At 45.8% G+C, this 19,642-nt stretch overlaps 1 protein-coding gene across 2 annotated transcripts in view; it reads left to right on the forward strand.

Moving 5' to 3' along the window:
- Nucleotides 1-1,126: 1,126 nt before the first annotated feature.
- Nucleotides 1,127-19,642, forward strand: part of ARHGAP25 (Rho GTPase activating protein 25) — a 74,509-nt gene continuing 55,993 nt past the window's right edge. The window contains exon 1 of one of the 2 annotated variants that reach the window (XM_036263505.1): nucleotides 1,127-1,824. In XM_036263505.1, coding sequence (XP_036119398.1) covers nucleotides 1,608-1,824 — 217 coding nt within the window. In that variant the 5' untranslated portion in view covers nucleotides 1,127-1,607. The remainder of the gene's footprint in view (nucleotides 1,825-19,642) is intronic. The other variant, XM_036263506.1, reaches the window with a different exon arrangement.

The following is a 19,642-nucleotide window of genomic DNA, read 5'->3' on the forward strand; positions in this document are numbered from 1 at the left end:
CTTGTCCAAAATCACACAGTAAGAAAGTGGGAAAGCCAAGATTTAAACATAAGCAGCTGGGCTCTGGGCCCAAATCACTAGGTTAGGGTGACTCAGTTGAACATAGGAGAGCCTGCCACGGAATGGAACTAAATAGGACACGGGTTGACTTAACATTTGTGGTACAACCACCGTGTGTCAAGCTCTGTACTAGATGCCGTCACAACTCCACTCAGTGGTGGTCATTGTCAACCCCATTTTACCACGGAGGACTCTGAGGCCCAGAGAGATTCTTGTGCAAAGCTGCAGAGCTAAGAAGTGGAAGAGCTGAGTTTTGATTCCAAATCCGATTTCCAAACCCACACCCTGTGCACAGTGCCAAAGGACCTTTATAACGTGTGAGAGGGTCTCCCCTTCAAAAGCAAACTCATTAGCTGAATACATCAGGCTGAGGTCACTTGGAACCTTTATCCTGTGCAGATGGAAAAATTACAATGTGGTCCTTGGAGCAGGAAACATATAAAGGAAGGTCACTTTGGGGGAAGGGGGGAATGTTGCCTGTCTGACTGATGATTTCTGAATGCCTGATCCATTCAGTGAGCTGAGCTTAGAGGTACATGGCAAGAGTGTTTGAGATTTTTGTTTTGTTTTGTTCATCCTCATTTGAGGATATTTCTTCCCATTGATTTTTAGAGAGAGTGGAAGAAGGAAGGAAGGGAAGAGGTAGAGAAACATCAATGTGAGAGAAACACATCGATTGATTAACTCCTGCATGTGCCCCAACCGGGGCTGGGGTCCAACCTCCAAGCCAGGTATGTGCCCTGACCGGGAATCGAACCTGAGACGCTTTGGTGCATGGGCCGACACTCTATTCACTGAGCCACACCGGCCAGGGCAGGATTTTCTTTTTCTTTTAATCAAAGCTAGAGCCTTATATCACAATTGCACCCGTTCTACTTATGCAAGAACTTCCAGAAAACCTTTTCTTAAGAAACAGTGCTCATTATGTATCATGTACACTGAGCAGCCACCACTTCCTCAAACGCAAGGAAGCGGACAGTTAAAAAAAAAAGCAAAAAAAAAAAAAAAAAAAGGAGCCAAGAGGCCGCCCTTGTTTATGACAACCTCTCCTCAGTGAGGCCTGAGATTCTTTCAGCCAGGAGCTGTGCTTCCCATGATGCAGGGCAAAGTCTCAACCGCGGTAGTTCTGGTCAAATTGGAAGCGAGAGAATCAGGGTGCACACTTCACGAGGTGCCAGCCCCTGGGGGACGTGGGTGGGGTTTGGTGGGGGTTTGGGTGCCATCCCTAAGTCACAGATGATTGGCCCTTGCGTCTGAGAGAAAGGAGGACACACGCTGGCAAATCAACCTCAAACCCAAGACTGCCTGTGAAGCAATCTTAAAGGGGAAAACACACAGCGGCCGGAGGGAAGGCTCCGCAAGGCAAGCAGGGCAGGACTGAGTCAGACTCGCCACTCCACAGCTGCTCACCAGAACCAGAAGCAAAATGTCCCTGAAGTTACCAAGAAACTGGGATTTCAACCTGAAAGGAGAGGCCGGGAAAATAGGTATGGCCTGTGTTCTTTTGCTGCCTTTGGGGTTCTGCTACTTGAACACCCACCATTTGCATGTTGGTCTGCAAGGAGCACCGGTTACCTAAAAATGGATCTTGGCAAATCTGGGTTTGGGGGAAATTTGCATTCAGGTTGATAGGTTGGCTCGAAGTTCGCTCATGCTGGGAGGGGGCTCTCTGTTTGTTTGGAGGTGCCGGTGGAATGGAGCTCCCTGGTGTGTGGGATCTGAGTTACTTTGGATGGGTTAAGGCCGCAGGTCACACTCAAAACTGTGAGTTTTTTCTCTATTTATCACGAAGGGTCATTTTCCTCCCGTTTGAACACTCCTCCATATTTTGAGTGGATTTTGATAGAAGCACAGAGAATGGTCTTTTGAAGTGATTGGTCTGTGATGAAAGTCAAGGCAGCCTGTTCTCTCTGGGTCTCCAGGCCCTCTTTGTGGACTTGGGCTGAGCTGGGGTTCATACTTGGAGCCAAGAGTAAACAATGCAGACAAGACAGGAACACGGAGACATTTGAAGGTATGATAAAGACAGTTTTAGTTAAAGGACAAGATGGAAGGGGATTCTTACATAGAGGAGTTGAAAAAGAGCAATGCATTTTAGATGAAGTATCTTAAGGGACACTGGCAAGTTTTCTGAGTTCGCTGGCCTTCAATTCATACCTCTTCTCATTGATGAAAGTGACACATTGACTTCAGTCTGTGACATAATTGTTATCCTGAGTTTCTTTATATGGGTTTCTTCTACTACTAAATTGATCCCAGTAATTTAGGGCAGAGCAATTGGGCTCAAAGTGATTCTCTGTGTTTTATACTTCTGCTCACATGGTGAGATAACTTTCTTGATATTAGACAAGTGTTCAGGTGTTTCTAAAGGCTCGGGAAAGGTTTGCTTGGAGTGAGGTTCAGACTTGGGCTTCTGATGGCGGTCCACGTGCTGCTAAAATAGATGATCCATTGCAGAGTCACATACGGAATGCTAATGTGTGGGCCTGAGAAAGGATTTGAAAGAAAACAGAGTGATCAGAGCAGCCGCTTGTCTTGGTAACCAGGGAGGGGGTAGTCCTAATCCAGCTGGAAGTCGAGCACCTTGGGGTCGGCTCAGAGAGCAGCCGGGGTGCACATCTCTTACATAAGCAAGAGGTTCTTCTGCTAACTACTGTTGACACCAAAGTATTTGGCTGATTTCCATTCTGTTATATGTCATGAGAATCTGTGTTTGGAAGTAAAACTTGTATGGTTCTGTTCCTTTGAAAGCGTCCTGCTTCTGTTTCCATGGGATCATCCTACCATCTGTGTTTGACAGGTCTTATCTGCCTTCTGTTTAATAAAGGGAAATGTGAGACAATTAATGATTAAATGATTAATTAAGGGTTAAATGATTTTTTTTCTCAGAGATGTGGGAAATGAGTACCTTAGTACTCAAATCTGCATATTCTCAGACCTGGGCTTAGGTTGGGTAGATTTCACGCTTTCCACTGATGTTTCTTAAATGCTGGTCCCATGGACAGCCTGTATCATAGTCTAAAGTGTTTGCTCAAAATCCAGATTCCTGGGCACCATCCCGACTTGTGAAATCAGAATCTCTGGAGGGAGACCCAGGCACCCACAGTTGACCCAGCACTCACCCCTCCATCCCACCAGATGAAGTCCTGCTGCAGGGGCTGTGGTCTGAGTAGACTCGGAGGTGTCATTCATCTGCAATGGAGCATGGTGCCTGGTCCTTGTGGGCCCAAAGAAAAATGTGTTGACTGAACCAATGACTGATTACCAGCACATGATATCATTTAGGACTATTTAATAAAAATAATTACATAATGAAATATAAAGGAGCCCTTATTGTTACCCATGCCATGTGAGTTCATCATCCCACAAGATTGGACTGCAGTCAGAATGCCTTTCATGAGCATCACGTCAAGGAGAATTCAGATTATAAGCGGAATCCTCCAAGGGGAGAGAGTCCTGACTCATTGGACCTCTGGTCCCCTCTCCAGAATCCTGTGTCCGATGTGAATGTAGAAACTGGCTTAACAATACAGGTGGGCAAAAGTAGGTATATGGTTGTGAGTACGTGAAACACAGAGTTTATGCTTGTATTATTATTTATTTATTATTTTCACTATGAACAACTATAAACCTACCTTTGCCCCACCCTGTATGTTGAAGAAGCTCACCTCTATTAAGAAGATGTGTGGGCTCTGGCCAGTTTGGCTCAGCGGTAGAGCGTCGGCCAGCGGACCAATGAGTCACAGGTTCGATTCCAGCCAAGGGCAGTTCGTCCTCGATTGCAGTTCGTCCCCGGCCCTGATCGGGGTCGTGTGGGAGGCAACCAGTGGATGTATACCTCTCACGTCGATATTTCTCTCTCCTTTCTCTCCCTTTGTCTCACTCCCACTCTATCTGAAGATAAATAGAAAAATATCCTTGGGTGAGAATTAAAAAAACAAGATGTGTGGAACTGGAAGTCATGTCAGGGGAGCCAATGACCTTTGCTTTTTCCAGCCTGGGCTAGGAGGAGTAGACTAGGGTTTTTCAACTTGGACATGATGGGTATTTTGGGCTGGATAGTTCTGAGTGGTGGGGGCTAACCTGTGCATTTTAGCATGTTGGCAGCATCCTGGCCTCTCCCCATGGATGATAATAGCACCCCCAAATCACCACCAGTTGTGACAACCAAATATGTCTCCAGACGTTGCCAGATGTCTGGTCAAGACACTGGAGTAGATGATCAACAAAGGGGTGTGACTTGAAGGTCACTTGGGACTGGGAGTCAAATATTACCTCACGATTCACTGTCTAGGTTAATTTTCAAGAGGCTATTTGTAGGAGAGAGCTTCAGGGGGAAGGGTAGCCGAGGGAAGATGCTGAGTTCAGCACTGGCTTTGGAAAATAGCAAGAAACTGGCCCATTATGTGGCCCAGAAAGGGACCCCAGCATTTTTATTATTATTATCTTTTTGTGATCTGTGCTTCCAGTTTCCCCTAAATCTTGTGAGTGCTGAGCCAGGGCGCCTGTGAAAGTGAAAGTGTGTGAGTGGGGGAGGGACTCTCCCTTGGACTTCCACCTCAGAGAGCTGGGGAGGGCTCTGGATGGCGGCCCGGAGACCCCCGCCGGGGCCGGAGACCCCCGCCAGGGCCGGGGTGCTGGGAGAAACTGAGGCTGGCCCCTCCATGTGCCCGTGGGATCCTGGCAGGGGCTGGAAGGAAGGGAAATGCAGAGCCACAGACTTGACTTGAGGCGGCACCAAGAGCACACATTTCTCCTTTTCATCCTTTATCTTCCATTTTAGCCCAACAATGAAAATCGTGACAGCCTTCCACTGCTTTCCCACATGGTTACGCACATCTCTCACTCTTTCACGTCTTTGTCTTTCCAACTCACTGTAGGCCCTGGAGGGCGTGTTGCAGGACACAGCATCCTTTCTCGCACTGTGCAGGGGTCTGACATCCAGCGCTTTGCAGGTAGGCGCTCTACTGAGAGGGTATTGACATCCAGGGCAAGGCCCCTTCTGCCCTGTGATTTGGGAGTGTTGAGTGAAGATTGCTCAGTGAATTTGAGGACCACCCACACTGTAGCCAGTCATAGGCACATCTCCCCCCAGCCCCACCCCAAGCCAAAGTAGGGCAGAACAGGCCTTAGAGAACGTGTGATTCTGATATCCGCGATGAATGTGACTAAGGAGAGTGGTTGTTTCAACTCTTTTTTTCCTCTGAAATTTAATGTTGAAAATTTATTCAGTAACAACAACAAAAATCATTATTCTAGTCTCCCAAATAGTGAAGTGAATAATAACAGTACCGGAGGGATTTTTTTCCACCTTATTTTTACCATCTGATAAATCATGACCTGTCTGATATGGGGTCTAGTTCTGTCCCCTAGAAAATCAGAGTAAAGGGGCCCTGGCCAGTTTTTCTCAGTGGTTAGAGCATCAGCCTGCAGACCAACGAGTCTCGGGTTTGAGTCTGGTTAAGGGCATGTTGTCCCTCGGTTGTGGTTCTACCCCGGCTCCAGTCAGGGTGTGCAGGAGGCAGCCAGCCAATGTGTCTCTCTCACATTGATGTTTCTCTCTCTCTCCCCCATCCTCCCACTCTATCTGAAGATAAATAGAAAAATATCCTCGGGTGAGGATTAAAAAAAAAGAAAACCAGAGTAAAGGGAATGAAAATATTCATACCTAAGCTCTTCGTAACTAGACCAATTTATAAAATCATAAGGCTTTATGCAATGTAGGTTATTATTCTTATTAAAAGAAGTCATATTTGAAAGTGTGCTTTTAGATAGATGCATAGATATGCAGAGGTAGAATTAAATATGTAAAACAGTCCTATGAATCAATAAAACTGATTTTAAAAATTAGCAAACAAGTCTGGCCGGTGTGGCTCTGTGGTTGAGCACCAAGAGGTCGCCGGTTCGATTCCCGGTCAGGACACATGCCCAGGTTGTGGGCCCGATCCCCAGTGAGGGGCATGCAGGAGGTGACCAACTGATGTTCTCGCTCATCGACATTTCTCTCTCTCTCTCCCTCTCCTTTTCTTTCTCTCTCAAATCGATAAAGGAAAAAATAATAATAATTAAAAATTAGCAAACAACACAAATGGACATTTTGCAGAATAGGGATAATGCTGCCAACAGAAATGGAAGCATTTCACGCAGCCCGTGGCAAGCTGGCCTATGTTTTGCATTCAGCTTTGCGAAACTTGCATCGTGCTGACCTGGACTGGCCTGGATCCTGGGCCAAATCTAATCTGTTTGCTGTGGCTGAAGCCTTTGCAGTCCCCGAGCAACTCCTTTACCTGACGGGCAAAGGTCCCCAAGCACGCAAGCAGAGTCAAGGACAAGAACCTGCTCCCCTCAGACAGTGAACAGTGCCACAGTGGGGAACTTCGCTCAAGGCCCAAACCTGTCTTATTCCTGTCCAAGTAAAAATGTCTGTCCCTCTGTTGTCATTGGCTTATCTTCAGGCATAAATTAAATTCTTTCCGAAAGGCGCATGCCTCTTACTGCCCAGGTCCAGAGCCTCCTGGCCCCTGGGAGCGCAGGGACTGTTGTCCTAAACATCAGAAGAGAGAGCCAACTTGAGTGATGACCGAGAGTCAAATCCCATTTTCTGACCACTGTTTTCAGACTGTGCGCTTTGTGTTAGATTGGTTGCCAAGTGCACTTGGATTGGCAAAGGTGAGCTCGGGCCCAGAGTAAGATGCCACATGGTCCTGGCCCGGTGCACACAACTGTAAGCACTGTCCGGACGTGGCAGTCTGCCGTCTCTGGTCTGCCACCTCTAGAGCGTGGAAGAACTATGGAGACACCTCTATTCCTTACAGAGTGGGGGCATGGTACTTTGAATGACAAATGCCCACGATGGGGGTGTGGAAAGATCCTAAGACTAAATGAGAAGAGTAAGTTGGTGACGATGGTTCATTCACATACAAGGCTGCTTAAAAACATGTGTCACCTCTCATGGGCAGCACCGTGGTTGGCCAATGGGACACAAGGGAAGGGAGTGTGCGAAGAGCTGAAGTGAGAGCCAGCTGTGGCCACAGCAAAGGACACCCAAGGACGGTGGAGAGCTGGGAAAACACCCTGGGAGATCACGGGGAGCCCAGGTCGATCGGAGGGATTGCATCCAGGGGAGGGTACGTACCTTTTGGAGACTCCCCAGACGGGAACTGAGAGATGGAAGTTACAAGGAGAGAAAATAATTTACATTTCTTACCTTATGCTTCACTCATCACAATTTTTCTCCTGTAAGCCTTTTTCTCCCTTTAAATACCTTTAAAATTTTTTTTTCTTTTTATTGATTTTTAGAGAGAGAGAGGAAGGGAGGGGAGATAGAGATAGAAACATCGATGAGAGAGAACATTGATTGGCCGCCTCCTGCATGCCCCCTACTGGGGATCGGGCCCACAACCTGGGCATGTGCCCTGACCGGGAATCGAACCGGCGACCTCTTGGTGCATGGGTCGATGCTCAGCCACTGAACCACACCAGCCGGGCCCTTTAAACACCTTTTAACAAAACAAAAATCACCTTACAACCCAAAAGTTATACCCATAGGCCTGGCAAGCAAATATAAAGCACCCTGCTCTCTGTTTCCACAGGGCTCAGGGGCTGGTGGGGGCGCAGACAAGGGACATCCTATAGGACAGCTAGACAAGCGCTGGGCTGAGGACAGCTGCTGGGGCCACGGGGGGAGCCTGTGAGCCGGAGCTGCTCCTGCCACTGAGCTTCCCTTCACTAGTGGCCTTTCTTGAAGATACAGACCTGTATGTGCTTCGGGAGTCAGGACTTGCCATTTTTCTCACGCTGGCTTTCCTGCACACCGTCTCCTGTTTCTCCAGAGAACAAAAGCCATAATTTTGCATGGCTCCTCCTTGTGAGGGGATTAAACGGAAAGTCCCTAAGACATGGCCTTGCCCACCTGCCCACCTCAGACACTCACACAGCCACACTGCGGACCTCGGGCAGGTCTTTCTCCTCCGGTGCCCTGCGCTTTCTCATCCGCCTGAGCCCTCTCTCCTCGGGGCCTTCTTCCCACCCAGTTCCGACCCCTGCTTTAGTCACGAGTGTGGACATCGTGTCCTCTGGGAGTCCCTAAGATGCACTTCGCTGGAAGGAGAGTATAATAATCTTTCCTCAAGTCATTTAAACAGAGAGGCTCACAGCTCTAGAGACTGGACTTCCTTTGACGTGAGCTCAATGCAGCTCCTGAACTTTCGTGATGAGTCGACCCCACCAACAGATGGCTTGGTTTTGAACAAAGAAATTTGTCCGGAACCACGAATATCTAACACCAGTGCTCTAGGCACTCCCTGGAGAGAATAAACTCGACGTACCTGTGAAGAACAGCACTGACAAAAGGTTGTCTAAGGGATGAATTGCCTATCGACTCTTCTGGATAGGAGTTTGGGAGGGGAGGAGGGTATGTGGTACAAGAAAGAGTACACGGGCTTCTGCTAATTTTGCAGTGACCCCCAGGGCAAATTGCTTAGTTTAATTATTAAATATGCCCTGGCCAGTTTGGCTCAGTGGTTAGAGTGTCGGCCCACAGACCAGAGAGACCCGGGTTCAGTTCCCGCTAAGGGCACGTACCTTGGTTGCAGTTTGTCCCTGGCCCCGTTGGGGTCGTGTGGGTGGCAGCCACTCCATGCATTTCTCTCACATCAATGTTTCTCTCTCTCACTTCCTCCCTCTCCCCCTCCCACTCTATCTGAAGATAAATGCAAAAATGTCCTCGGGTGAGGATTAAAAAAAATTATGAAATAGGATGCATAATACCCATGTTGAGAGGAAGAAAGTATTTCATGCCCATAACACACATTAGGTGTTCAGCAAACACTTGTTTCCTTTCTCATAGATAATCTCATTTCCAACCTCAGATCAAACTACATTACCTGACACCCTCACAGTATGGGTTCATTGAGTTATGCTTTAATGTTACACCTTCATTTTTAATCATTACTGCGAGTAGTGATTTCATGAAATTTGTTTCTGAGTGTGTTGTAAAAATGAGAACAAGGAATGGGCAATGCCAGCAACTCCCCTGTGTGTGACTGTGTGAGAAAATTTGTTGAGAATTCAGTGCCCAGAAATACTATGTCTCCTTAGAGGGACTGGCGTGCTTCCTCCTTTTTGGTAAGACAGTTGTGCAACTTATAGTGTTTCTCATTTTGTCTTGGCTGCCAGGAAGTTCAGAGTTAAATAGAAGCTCAGAGCTAAATTGATGATTAATCACAACATATTTTCCTCTGTCTTTGACATAAATTTACATCTTGATTGCAAATAGGTTTTCTAATATGAAAACCCCATTAAATTTTTTCTTCCAAGAAGAGTGTGCAAGTATATGCATTATATCAGTACCCACAAGTCCTCAGATATCCTGTGGGTAGATTTCATACTTATAAGTAGCAACTAGACATTATCATTTTTAGTTCATAAATAAATACACAGTTCTCCGAGCATTCATATTCTTTCCCTGGAGGTGCATAAAATGATGGTATCTTTAGTATATTGAGGCTGATCATTTCATTCACTCATTCACTCACTCATTCACTCATTCACTCACTCATTCACTCATTCACTCACTCATTCATTCATTCATTCATTCATTCATTCATTCACTCATTCATTTACTCACTCATTCATTCACAGAACATCTATTTGCTTACCGCTATATGATAGGTCCATTTCAAAGTGCATTCTCCATATTGCATTTCTGGTGCTGACAGCACTCCGTCACCCACACCTCCATCTTTCTTTAAAAAAGTGTTTTTCAACTTTGGTGTCGCCACACATTCCCCGTGAGCTGCAAGATGTCCATCACCAGGACTGTGACTGATTCAGGTGACAACTGCTTCACTTCCTCGTGTCCTCCCTGTGCTACCCCCACCCCTAAAGGTGCACACACAGATCTTAGTTCCAGATGGGGCTGGCGATTACTGCTGGACCCCTGGCCCATAGCTTCTGAGCCATTTGTGTGTTTCCCTGTTGGTTTGGGAGTTTCAAAGTGAAAGAGGAAGTGCTACAGTATAAAGATTTTGAGACTGATGTAGAATATTTTTTCAATATATTTTTAAAAAAAATGTTTTTATTGATTTTTTAGAGAGAGGAAGGGAGAGATAGAAACATCGATGTGAGAGAGATACATCGATCAGCTGCCCCAGCAAGCTATCCACTGAGGATCGAGCCCACAACCCAGGCATGTGCCCTGACTGGGAATCGAACCGGTTCCTCTCAGTCCATGGGACGATGCTTAATCCACTGAGCCACACTGGCCTGCTAATATTTGATCCAATATTTTAAAATAATTTTATAAATTTAACAAAAAGAAATTTCTGACACAGTCTGCAATTAGAAAGCTAGCTTTGGAGTCAGTTGCCTGCATTTGAATCCCACCATCACTAATAACTAGCTATGTGACCTTCATCTTTATTTTCTTCATCTGTAAAATGGGCACATAGTGCTAACCCATATGGTTATTAGGTGGATTAAAGAAAATTATCTTTATTAAACCCTTCACATAATAACACCATAGGTATGGGCTTCATAAACAGTTGTCATTGTATCACCACCGTGGACATTGCTATAATGCAGGTATAACATCCACTCCTTCTAACCAAGTCCTTGGTGACAGCCCCAGCCAACAGTGCTAGGGTTTGGCTTGTCTCAGTCCAGTTTAGTTCTTCTTTCTTTTCTTTAGAGAAATAGTGTTTACAGCATCTGCGGATCTACTTTCCTGGCCCACAGCCACCTGCTGGTCTGTGGTTGACTGGCCACGTCTTGCTTCTGCATCTTTAGTGTTTGAGTGTGCTATCCTCAATGCATACGGATTTTTATCAGTTATGTTCATGCAGCTATATCATTTTCCCCTCCCTCCCTCCCCTCCCCTCCCCTCCCCTCCCCTCCCCTTCCTTCCTTCCTTCCTTCCTTCCTTCCTTCCTTCCTTCCTTCCTTCCTTCCTTCCTTCCTTCCTTCCTTCCTTCCTTCCTTCCTTCCTTCCTTCCTTCGCCATTTCATTCCTAAATCAGTCAAGTGCTTGAGTTGTGACCTTCCAGTAAGATTAAGAGGCACTTCTGGTAGGTTTCCTGCCGAATGTTGCTGTCTCTGTGCTACTGTGGTGGGAGCAGCTCCTCAACTTCCCTGACTTTGGGTAGGAAAAGAGTGACTCTGGGTTGTGCACGGCCGGGAAGACCCTCCCTCATCGTTGAGTAGCCACTTCCCCCACAGCTGCTAATGTCTCCCACTGTCCCGCGTACCTCTGCCACGGGGGTGAAGTTGAGTGTTGTTTGTCTGGGCCTTACTGGGGCCAATGTTTTATGTCTGTGATCACTCACATGTGGGTTACAGCAACAGCCAACTAGTTTTTCTGAGTTACTGTAAGAATCCTGCACGTGACCTACTATTCATTTCAGATCCTTATTTTTAGATATAATTATGAGAAAACAGCAGGACCTTCGAAATGAGACTTTCATCTTCCTGGCCTCAGTTTCTGCTGTTGCTATTCAAGAACGTACTTGTGAGTGCATTCTTCCCCTTTCGCTATGCTTCTGCATCTTATTCTGCGCACTTGGTCATTAGAACCCAGAAGCCCATAGCTGGCAGGCGAGAGATCTCTCCACACACGCAACCCGACGTTATGATAACAACAGGTGCAGAGTACAGTTGTCACCCCAGGTCCATTCCCAGCCAAGGTTCTGTGTGCTCAGTTCTGAGACCATCCTGCCTTCTCTTCCTTCGGCACCGATCCCTTTCTGAGCCCCTCCCAGTCCTCCGCTCAGCTAGGGTGCCCAGCTGCTCCATTGGTCTCCTACTCACGGGGTTCCTGAGATATGAGATAGTCAGTAAGCAAACCAGGAAAGTCACCCTGGTCCTTGTGCTCTATATCTGAGAAAACCAGCTATTTTGAGGAAATAATGCCATCATTGTGATAGGTGCTCTATGTATCTACTGAATTAAGTTTCCAGTGAGGTCACACAGTTTACGTTTTTAAAAATGCAATTATGGGAACACTTTCTAAAACCTTAAATTGCTGTGGGTTTTGTTTCAATCTTCAAGCAGAAGTCCTTTCAAATTCTTTCTTTACCTTACCTGAATCTGTCATGTTAATTTCCTTCATCTGCGCTCATGACATTTTTTATTCTTGCTCATACTTTCTCGGGAAGGCTTGGGAGCCACACCTGTCAGTCTCAAGGCTGAGTACTTCTGTTCAGAATCACACAAAACCCCCGCCCCGTGGAATCTATCTCTGGCCATAGGTTTCCCGTTCTGCTCTCTGGATTTCTTTTCAACTCTCCTGCTCCCTCCTCATCACTGTGGCTACCACACTCATCTCCTCCTGGAAGTCTTCTTAAATTGCCCAAGTAGAATTAATCCTTCCTTCTCCCGTGGAATTATACCGCTTTGCTCATTTCCTTTTATTCTGCTTGACACATATTTATCGAACACCTATTATACACTGGGCACTGTACTAGGCTCAGGATGTAAGAAATCAGTAGCTCACGGTCTCATTGGAGAGGTGTTCAGAGGGAAAGAGGGGCCCTCCCACTACAGAGAACCAGTTCATGAGTGACGTCATTGCAATTGTGACATTTAAAAAGCTGACACAGGGTTTGTTCTGTAATTAGTTTCCTTGCCCCCCCCTGGAGCTCTAGCCCCTAAACATATACAAGGGACAAGTGTCACCTTGTTAATTCAGGTCTATACTCTCAAAACAACAAAAACTTTTCCAGTCCCAGATTGCTATTGTGATTAACTGCCAATAGAGGTCGCCCACAGACAATGTACAGTAGTATTTCTACAGATCATCTTGGTCTGTTTCCATTGCTTCTCTCCAGAAGGTCCTGGGTTTAACCAGACTCTGGCCAGCGCAAATTATCCCCATATCCCACCCTTCCGTGGCCTGAAATGCCCAGCGTTTTAATGAAAATGAGCGATGGTTTAGTCATCTTTGTGTCTTTACAGATAAAAAGTGTTTCTTGAATGAAAACACACACACACTACACACTCACACACACACACACACACACACACCCCGACATCCCCCCCAACTCAACTAAGAAGCCAGACCTGAGTGTAGAAGAGGGGGTTCTTTAAGAAAACCATTCTTGAAGTCAGAGAAGCCTGAATTTTATTTCCAGCTCAGCCTTTAATCACCACTTTGAATTTGGGCAAGTAGCTTTAATCTCTCTGTGTCTCAGTTTTCTCACCTGAAAAATGGGGGTAGTAGTCCTTCCCACGTAATAGCTTTGTTATAAGGATCAAACAATGTGTGTACAAGTCACTTAGCATAGTGCCTGGCCACAAATCGTTGTTTTATTATTGGTAGTATTTCTCCTTTGATGGCCTCATTTCCAATAGTACTTCCTCCAACCAGCTCAGCCACTCACACTCATAAGTCAACCATGTCATCCCTATAATTGTACCATCTCTGAAAGCTTGTTTTCAAGCTTCCCACACTGGCACCGCCACACCCCGTGTGCCGAGCTCACCCACTCAGCAGTTCTCTGATCTCAGTGAGCGGCTGCTCCACCGGTTCTAAGATGTTCTCACAGTCAGTCACCCACTGCGTCCTCTTTAGCATAGGTTCCTGATCCTGTCATTGTAGAACTGCCAAACAAAGGCCTTTAAACCCCCGTCCCTCTCTCCCATGGTCATAACCACATGGAAAACCCCCTAACCCTCTGTAAACCAGTGATCTACCTTTTCAGTGCCTGTACCGGGGCAGCTGAGCATGGCGGGGGAAAATCGCATCACTGAACTGCCTGGACTTATTTAAAATCTGTGACTAATCATGTTAGGGAGACATTCAACAGAGCCAGGCAAGCCCACTACTACGCCTAATAAATTCCCTTTTCTTTTCCCAGGACTTACTTCTTCTCTCCTCAAAGCCTTACCATGTCCTCCTACTATCACTCTCACTTTTATATTTTCATAAAGAAAAATATGTTCAGTGGCATGAGAACCCCTCACTTGTCTGCCCCCGGATGCTCTCATCTACCCACACCTTCACCTCCAGTACTCCCCTTAGCCCTGGGCAATGAGGGCTCCACAGAGACCCGGATCTTAGAGGGTCCTGCGCCAGCTGCATTCTTCCTCACAGGGCAGGGCATCTGGCCAGGGGGCGTGCCCGTCTGTAGCCTGTGCTCTGCTTGCCTCTGGACCACTTGGGGCTGTGAAGTTCCCTGTAGGCCACAGCTGTTTCCAGGGCCCACACAAATGTTTCCTGGATCCCTCCAGTGATTTTTCCCCAGACGGTTGATTGTAAGGAGGCCCAGAACAGAGCTTGGCTGTTGGGCTGATTCATGGACATATGTGTGAAGGCCCCTCGCTGTGAGAAATGGAGCTGGAGGAGAGAAAAGAAAGGGGTGTGGGCTGCAGGGTGGGGCCTCTATTTCTATGCTTGCCACAGGGTTTCAAATGTCAGCGGTAGACCTGGTCAACTCGCCTTCTACAGTCAACCTAGTTCGGCATTGGTGCACGCCACCCCACCAGGAAGGTTCCCACCAGAGTCACTAATAACCTGTACTTTGGCAAGCCCAGGATGAACCCTCTGTTCTCTTCTCATTCCCCTACTCCACAGGTTTAACACACTCAGCCGTTTCCTCCTTGAATCATGTTAAGGCTTCCTTGATACCGCACTCCCTGGCTTCCCCTTGCTTTGTTGGCCGCACCTTCTGAGTCCTCTTTGAAGGAGGCTCCTCCTCCACCAGACCTCTTAACTTTGAAGAGTCTCAGGCAGAACTGGCTACATCATTTGTGGGGCCTGGTGCAAAATGAAAATATGGACTCTCTGTCTCAGATTTCAGGTGGTCACAGCTGAGCACTGAGCGCAGGATGACTGCACAGATGGCATGTCTGGGGGGTACGCTCGGTTCCCTCGAGCTCTTCTCTCCATCCCTTCCCACGGTTTTAATTTCCATGGGCACTTTTATACATTAACCTCCCTCCTGGGGTCTAGACTGCTCAACATCTCTACTTGGATGCCTCAGAGGCTTCCCTCGCCTAGTGAGTCCAAAACAGAATTTGGAATGCTCTTTCTTGCCAGCCCTCCTCACCCAGTTTACCCAACTCAGTAAAAGGCACTATGAACATTTGGCAGATGGCTCAGGCTAAAACCCACAGTCATCTTCATTCACCTTTTTTTTTTTTTCCCACCCTACATCGAGTCTACCAGAAAAAAACCTTCAGATCCATTATTGATTAGTGTCTCCAATCTGATGATTTCCATGGCCTCTGATACGGTAAACACCATCACTTCTTGCCCAGCCTATTGCAATTATTTGCTAACTAGTCTTCCTGCCTCCACTCTTGTCCCGTACCATGTATTCTCTGCACCACGGCCAGGCTCGCTGTTTTCTGAGAGTAGAAATCTAGTTATGTCATGTCTTCTTCGAAACCTTCATAATGCATGGAATGAAACTCAAACCAATGGTCCCTGCTTGTGGGATCTGACCTCTGCGCCTCTCTCCCAGCCCATCTGCCACTCTTCTGTTCCTCTCTCTCTGCCCTTCAGCTGCACTCACCTTCTAGTTCCTTAGACACTTGGTGCTCAAAGCTACATCAAGACCTGTCTGCTGCTGTTTCTGAAATGTCCTTCCTCAATTCTTACCATCGCCTCTCCTCCACTCCATTTGGTTTCAGTTCAGAGGTTCTCTCTCCAAAGAGGTCTTTCCTGACCGCAGTATCTAATATAGTCCCCACTACGCGAATCTTTCTCTGTTCCATTATCCCATTTTCTTTTATTTAGATCACTTCTTGTACTTGTATTGATATTTGTTTGTTTGCATGTCTATGGTCTCCACCCCCCACTAGACTGTAAGCTCCTTGAAGACGGAGCTTTGTCTGTTTTCTTCACTTCTAGGTCATCGTACTAAAAACAGTGTCTGGCACATAGTAGGTGATCAAAAAGATCTGCTTGCTTTCCTACACCCCAGAGACTGAAGTAAGTTAAAATAAGACCAATGCTATTTTTTTGTTTTTGTTTTTGTTTTTTACTGCCCTCATTAGTATTTATTGAGCAATGGTTTGATCCAGAGAAGCAATTCTAACTTTCTTGTGGAAAGGGAAGTAGGCTTTTTGATTTCTGAAGCTAATTTGGAGTTGTATGTGGGTGCCTGAGCATTCAGCTATTCTGGAGAGAGGTCAGGACCTACGCCACAGGTCTTAGATTTCTAAATAGAGTCACAAGGGTTGCTTCCTGCTCTTCTAATCAAAGTCTTTTTGATGACTGAAACTTGTATGTGGCCAAAGAATTTCTCCCCTTTGGACTGAGGGGCCTGGAAGAGGCATATTCACCAGCCCTGCTCCCCCTCCAATTTCTTTGCTTTAACATCGTTAAAATCCAGGGAGCTCCTAACTCAGGCACAAGGGAGCTTTACTCACAAAATACAAATACTAAAGTTCTACATTAGTGTTGTCATATGGTCGTTAGTGTAAGTGGGTAGCTGAGATAAGGAGTGAGGAGAAACAAGAGAGAGGAAGAAAGGGGGAAAGACAAAAGGAGTGACAGAGGCACCGAAATGGAAGGGTCTGAAAAAGGAGGAGGGAAAAGTGGAGAAGGTGAAGTGAGCACAAGAGAGAAGCTTCCATATGGTTGTTTCCAGTTGGAAAGGACAGTCTTCAAAGCCTCACAGTTGACTCATCAGCCACCCACCAGCAGCCAAACTGAGCTTATCGACCACATGTTTAAAAAGTAATTATGCTTTTAGGCAATTACTGATGACAAAACAGACAGATTATTATTATGGATTATGTCACTCAAACATCATTCATTCTTTTCCCTCTTTGGAGAGACTGGAAAGCTAAAAACCAAGATTTCTCAGACTCCCTTGCAGCTAGGATTCTAGGAATAGATTACATTCCTCCCATTGGATTCACTCATATGAGATGTGGAAAGTGGAAGAAAGTCTGGGTATCTTTCTGTGGCTCCTTCTTGTGTTTGCTGCTGGCATGCGAGATCAGAGCATGCAAGGCTTCTGGGCAGTAGAACTCTAGGATTCACACTTCAGCCCTTGGGCACAAGGGCAGTGGCAGCATCACTATGCTGGGGCCTTCCTTGTGGAATTTCCCCAGTGGTGGCCTCCAAGGTGGTAACTCCCTGAGGGAACCAGGGTTGTGTTTCTCTGGGAGGTTTTTCAGGGGTTTAGTACCTGTGCCTTCAGCTCTTCCAAATATTTCATAAATTTATCAATTACATATAATAATAATCCATGTAATAATAACACATCTAATAATCCTAATAAGATTATAATCTTTCTAAGGTAGTTCCTGTACTCAACTCTGATTGATATATTAGCCTATGTCACCAATGCAAAATTTGCACATGATTCTGTCTTCTTCTCCACCTGGAATGGTCCATTTCATAAACTCCTTCTCCAGACACGTCTTCAGAGTCTCTGATCCTACAGACACCCCAGCAGCCAGTTAGTTCTTGGGCAAACCGCTTCAATAAGCTGCCATAAGTATGTGCGCACAGGTGTGAACATAATGTCTTATTTCTCATGGATAAATTTTGAGTAGTGGAACTGCTGGGTCATATGTTTAACTTTGTAAGAAAATGCCAAATTGTCTTCCAAAGTAGCTATATGGACGTTCCAGCAGCTTCTCGTCCTTACCAGTCCTTGATATTGTTAATTTGTCTTTACATTTTATTCTAATTATTCTAAAATGTTTGCAGTGATATCTCATTGTGGTTTTACTTATTGTTTTCCAAATGACTGATGATGTTTAGTGCCTTTTCACTTGGAGAAGTATGCGTTCAAATATTTTGCCCATTTTTAAAATCAGTTTGTTTTCTTACTGTTGAGTTTTGAGAACTCGTTATATATCTTGGATACAATTGCCTTTGTCACAGATGTGATTTGAAAATATTTTCTCTCCATCTGTGGTTTGCTTTTCATTCTCTTAGTGACTTTCACAGAGCAGAAGCTTTTTATTTTGATGAAGTCCAATGTCACATTTTTCTTTTATAGACCGCACTTTTGATGTCAAGAGTTGTCTTAGCGAAATCCAACGCAGGATGGTCTGTAGATATCAGTTATGTTTCCCAAATGTTAAAGACTCTTTGATCCACTCATTCAACTTCTGCCTGCAATGGTATGCAAACATTTTCTTTCATTTTCCTCTGTAGCACTGCCCATATGAACACACCCACACACTTCAGCATTACAAACACAGATTTCCTGTGTCACTGTGAACCCTCAGCCCTCCCTTCCCAGGCCTCCTCCCAAAGATCATGAAAGTCACATTTTCCAAAGTACTTTTTATCATGCAGGGGAAAGTGCTGGAAGATTGGAATCCTCAGTGCTGCTTTTATAGCTGAACACTCTGAACCCTCTTTCGTAAAATTATGCAAGGGGGAAAGGCATTTGGAAGCCCATCTCCTCAAAAATACATTCGTGTAGCAAAATTCATGCTATAGATCAATGGAACTTAATGTTCTAGTTGATTAATTAGTTACGTTTTTCTATTTTCATTTTGAAACACCTTCCCATATATTAAAAGGGGCTGCTCTTAAGTCTGGGTACAGCCCCCTCCCACTTCTCTTAGGTCTGATTTGAAGTCAGCCGTATCATAGTCGGTACAATTTTTAAAAAACACCAGGAAAGAGGAGAGAGGGGAAGGATGGAGTTGAAGGAGAAAAAACATGATTCGTCCTTGAGTACACAAAGTAAATCCTTTCTTCCATTTTAAAAATTTCCCATTACAATATGACTAATTTTTTTCCAAATGTGCCCCATGATAGTTTACTTTAAGACATACCAGTTATTTTGTTGGCTGAATCTCTATCTAGTGCATAGATGGAGTTTAGTGAAATTATCCCCTTAAAACAAAACCCAACCCCAACACTGCAATTACTTTTCATCTGGAAAAAGTCTCTCAAGCTATGAGATGTGCCCAGTAAGAGATGTCCAAAAACCGGGGGTGAATCCTGGGTGTCTGAGTGTCAGTCACCCAGTCACCCACCCGCAGTTCCCCATCTTCCACTTCCTGTTTGTCCATCTGTGCTTCCTGCTTCTTCAGCTTCTGCACCCAGGACGCCGATGTGTAGTTCGTCCTTCGGTGACCATCGCTGAAAGCAAAAGCGTGGATCAAGAAGAAAGAATGACGTTCTCCTGGTTCTTCCACGGGCAACAAGAGAGTTGCTGTAGAGGCTGTGAGAACCGTCCGGCAGTGGCCAACCGCAAAAATGCACAGGCCAAGTCTGTGCCTGGCCACCAAACAAGCCCAGGTCACACGCTGGCACTCGGTCGCTCACAGAGGCGTGCAAACCAAATTCTAACCGTTTTTATGAGAACTTTGGGTGACCCAAGGGAAACTCCCTGCACCATTTCCCCCTCACCCCCCAGACAACTGATAAAGTTTGACAGCTTAGAAGAGGATGAGGATGTCAGTGGCAGACTCACAGAGGAAGTTCATTCTGCGAAGCCTCATCAAGGACCGCCTGCCACGAACAGAAACACCGGCCAACGGCACAGTGTTAGGACAAAGTACATTCTCAATACTTTCTCACAAGCCAGTAGTTCTAAGCAAGGCATTGACCTTGATTTGTCGCCCTACTTAGGTTTCATAAATTTTAGAATGATTTCTTTAT

Source organism: Molossus molossus, unplaced genomic scaffold, assembly GCF_014108415.1.
Source record: "Molossus molossus isolate mMolMol1 unplaced genomic scaffold, mMolMol1.p scaffold_m16_p_15, whole genome shotgun sequence".
In the NCBI taxonomy this organism is placed as follows: domain Eukaryota; kingdom Metazoa; phylum Chordata; class Mammalia; order Chiroptera; family Molossidae; genus Molossus; species Molossus molossus.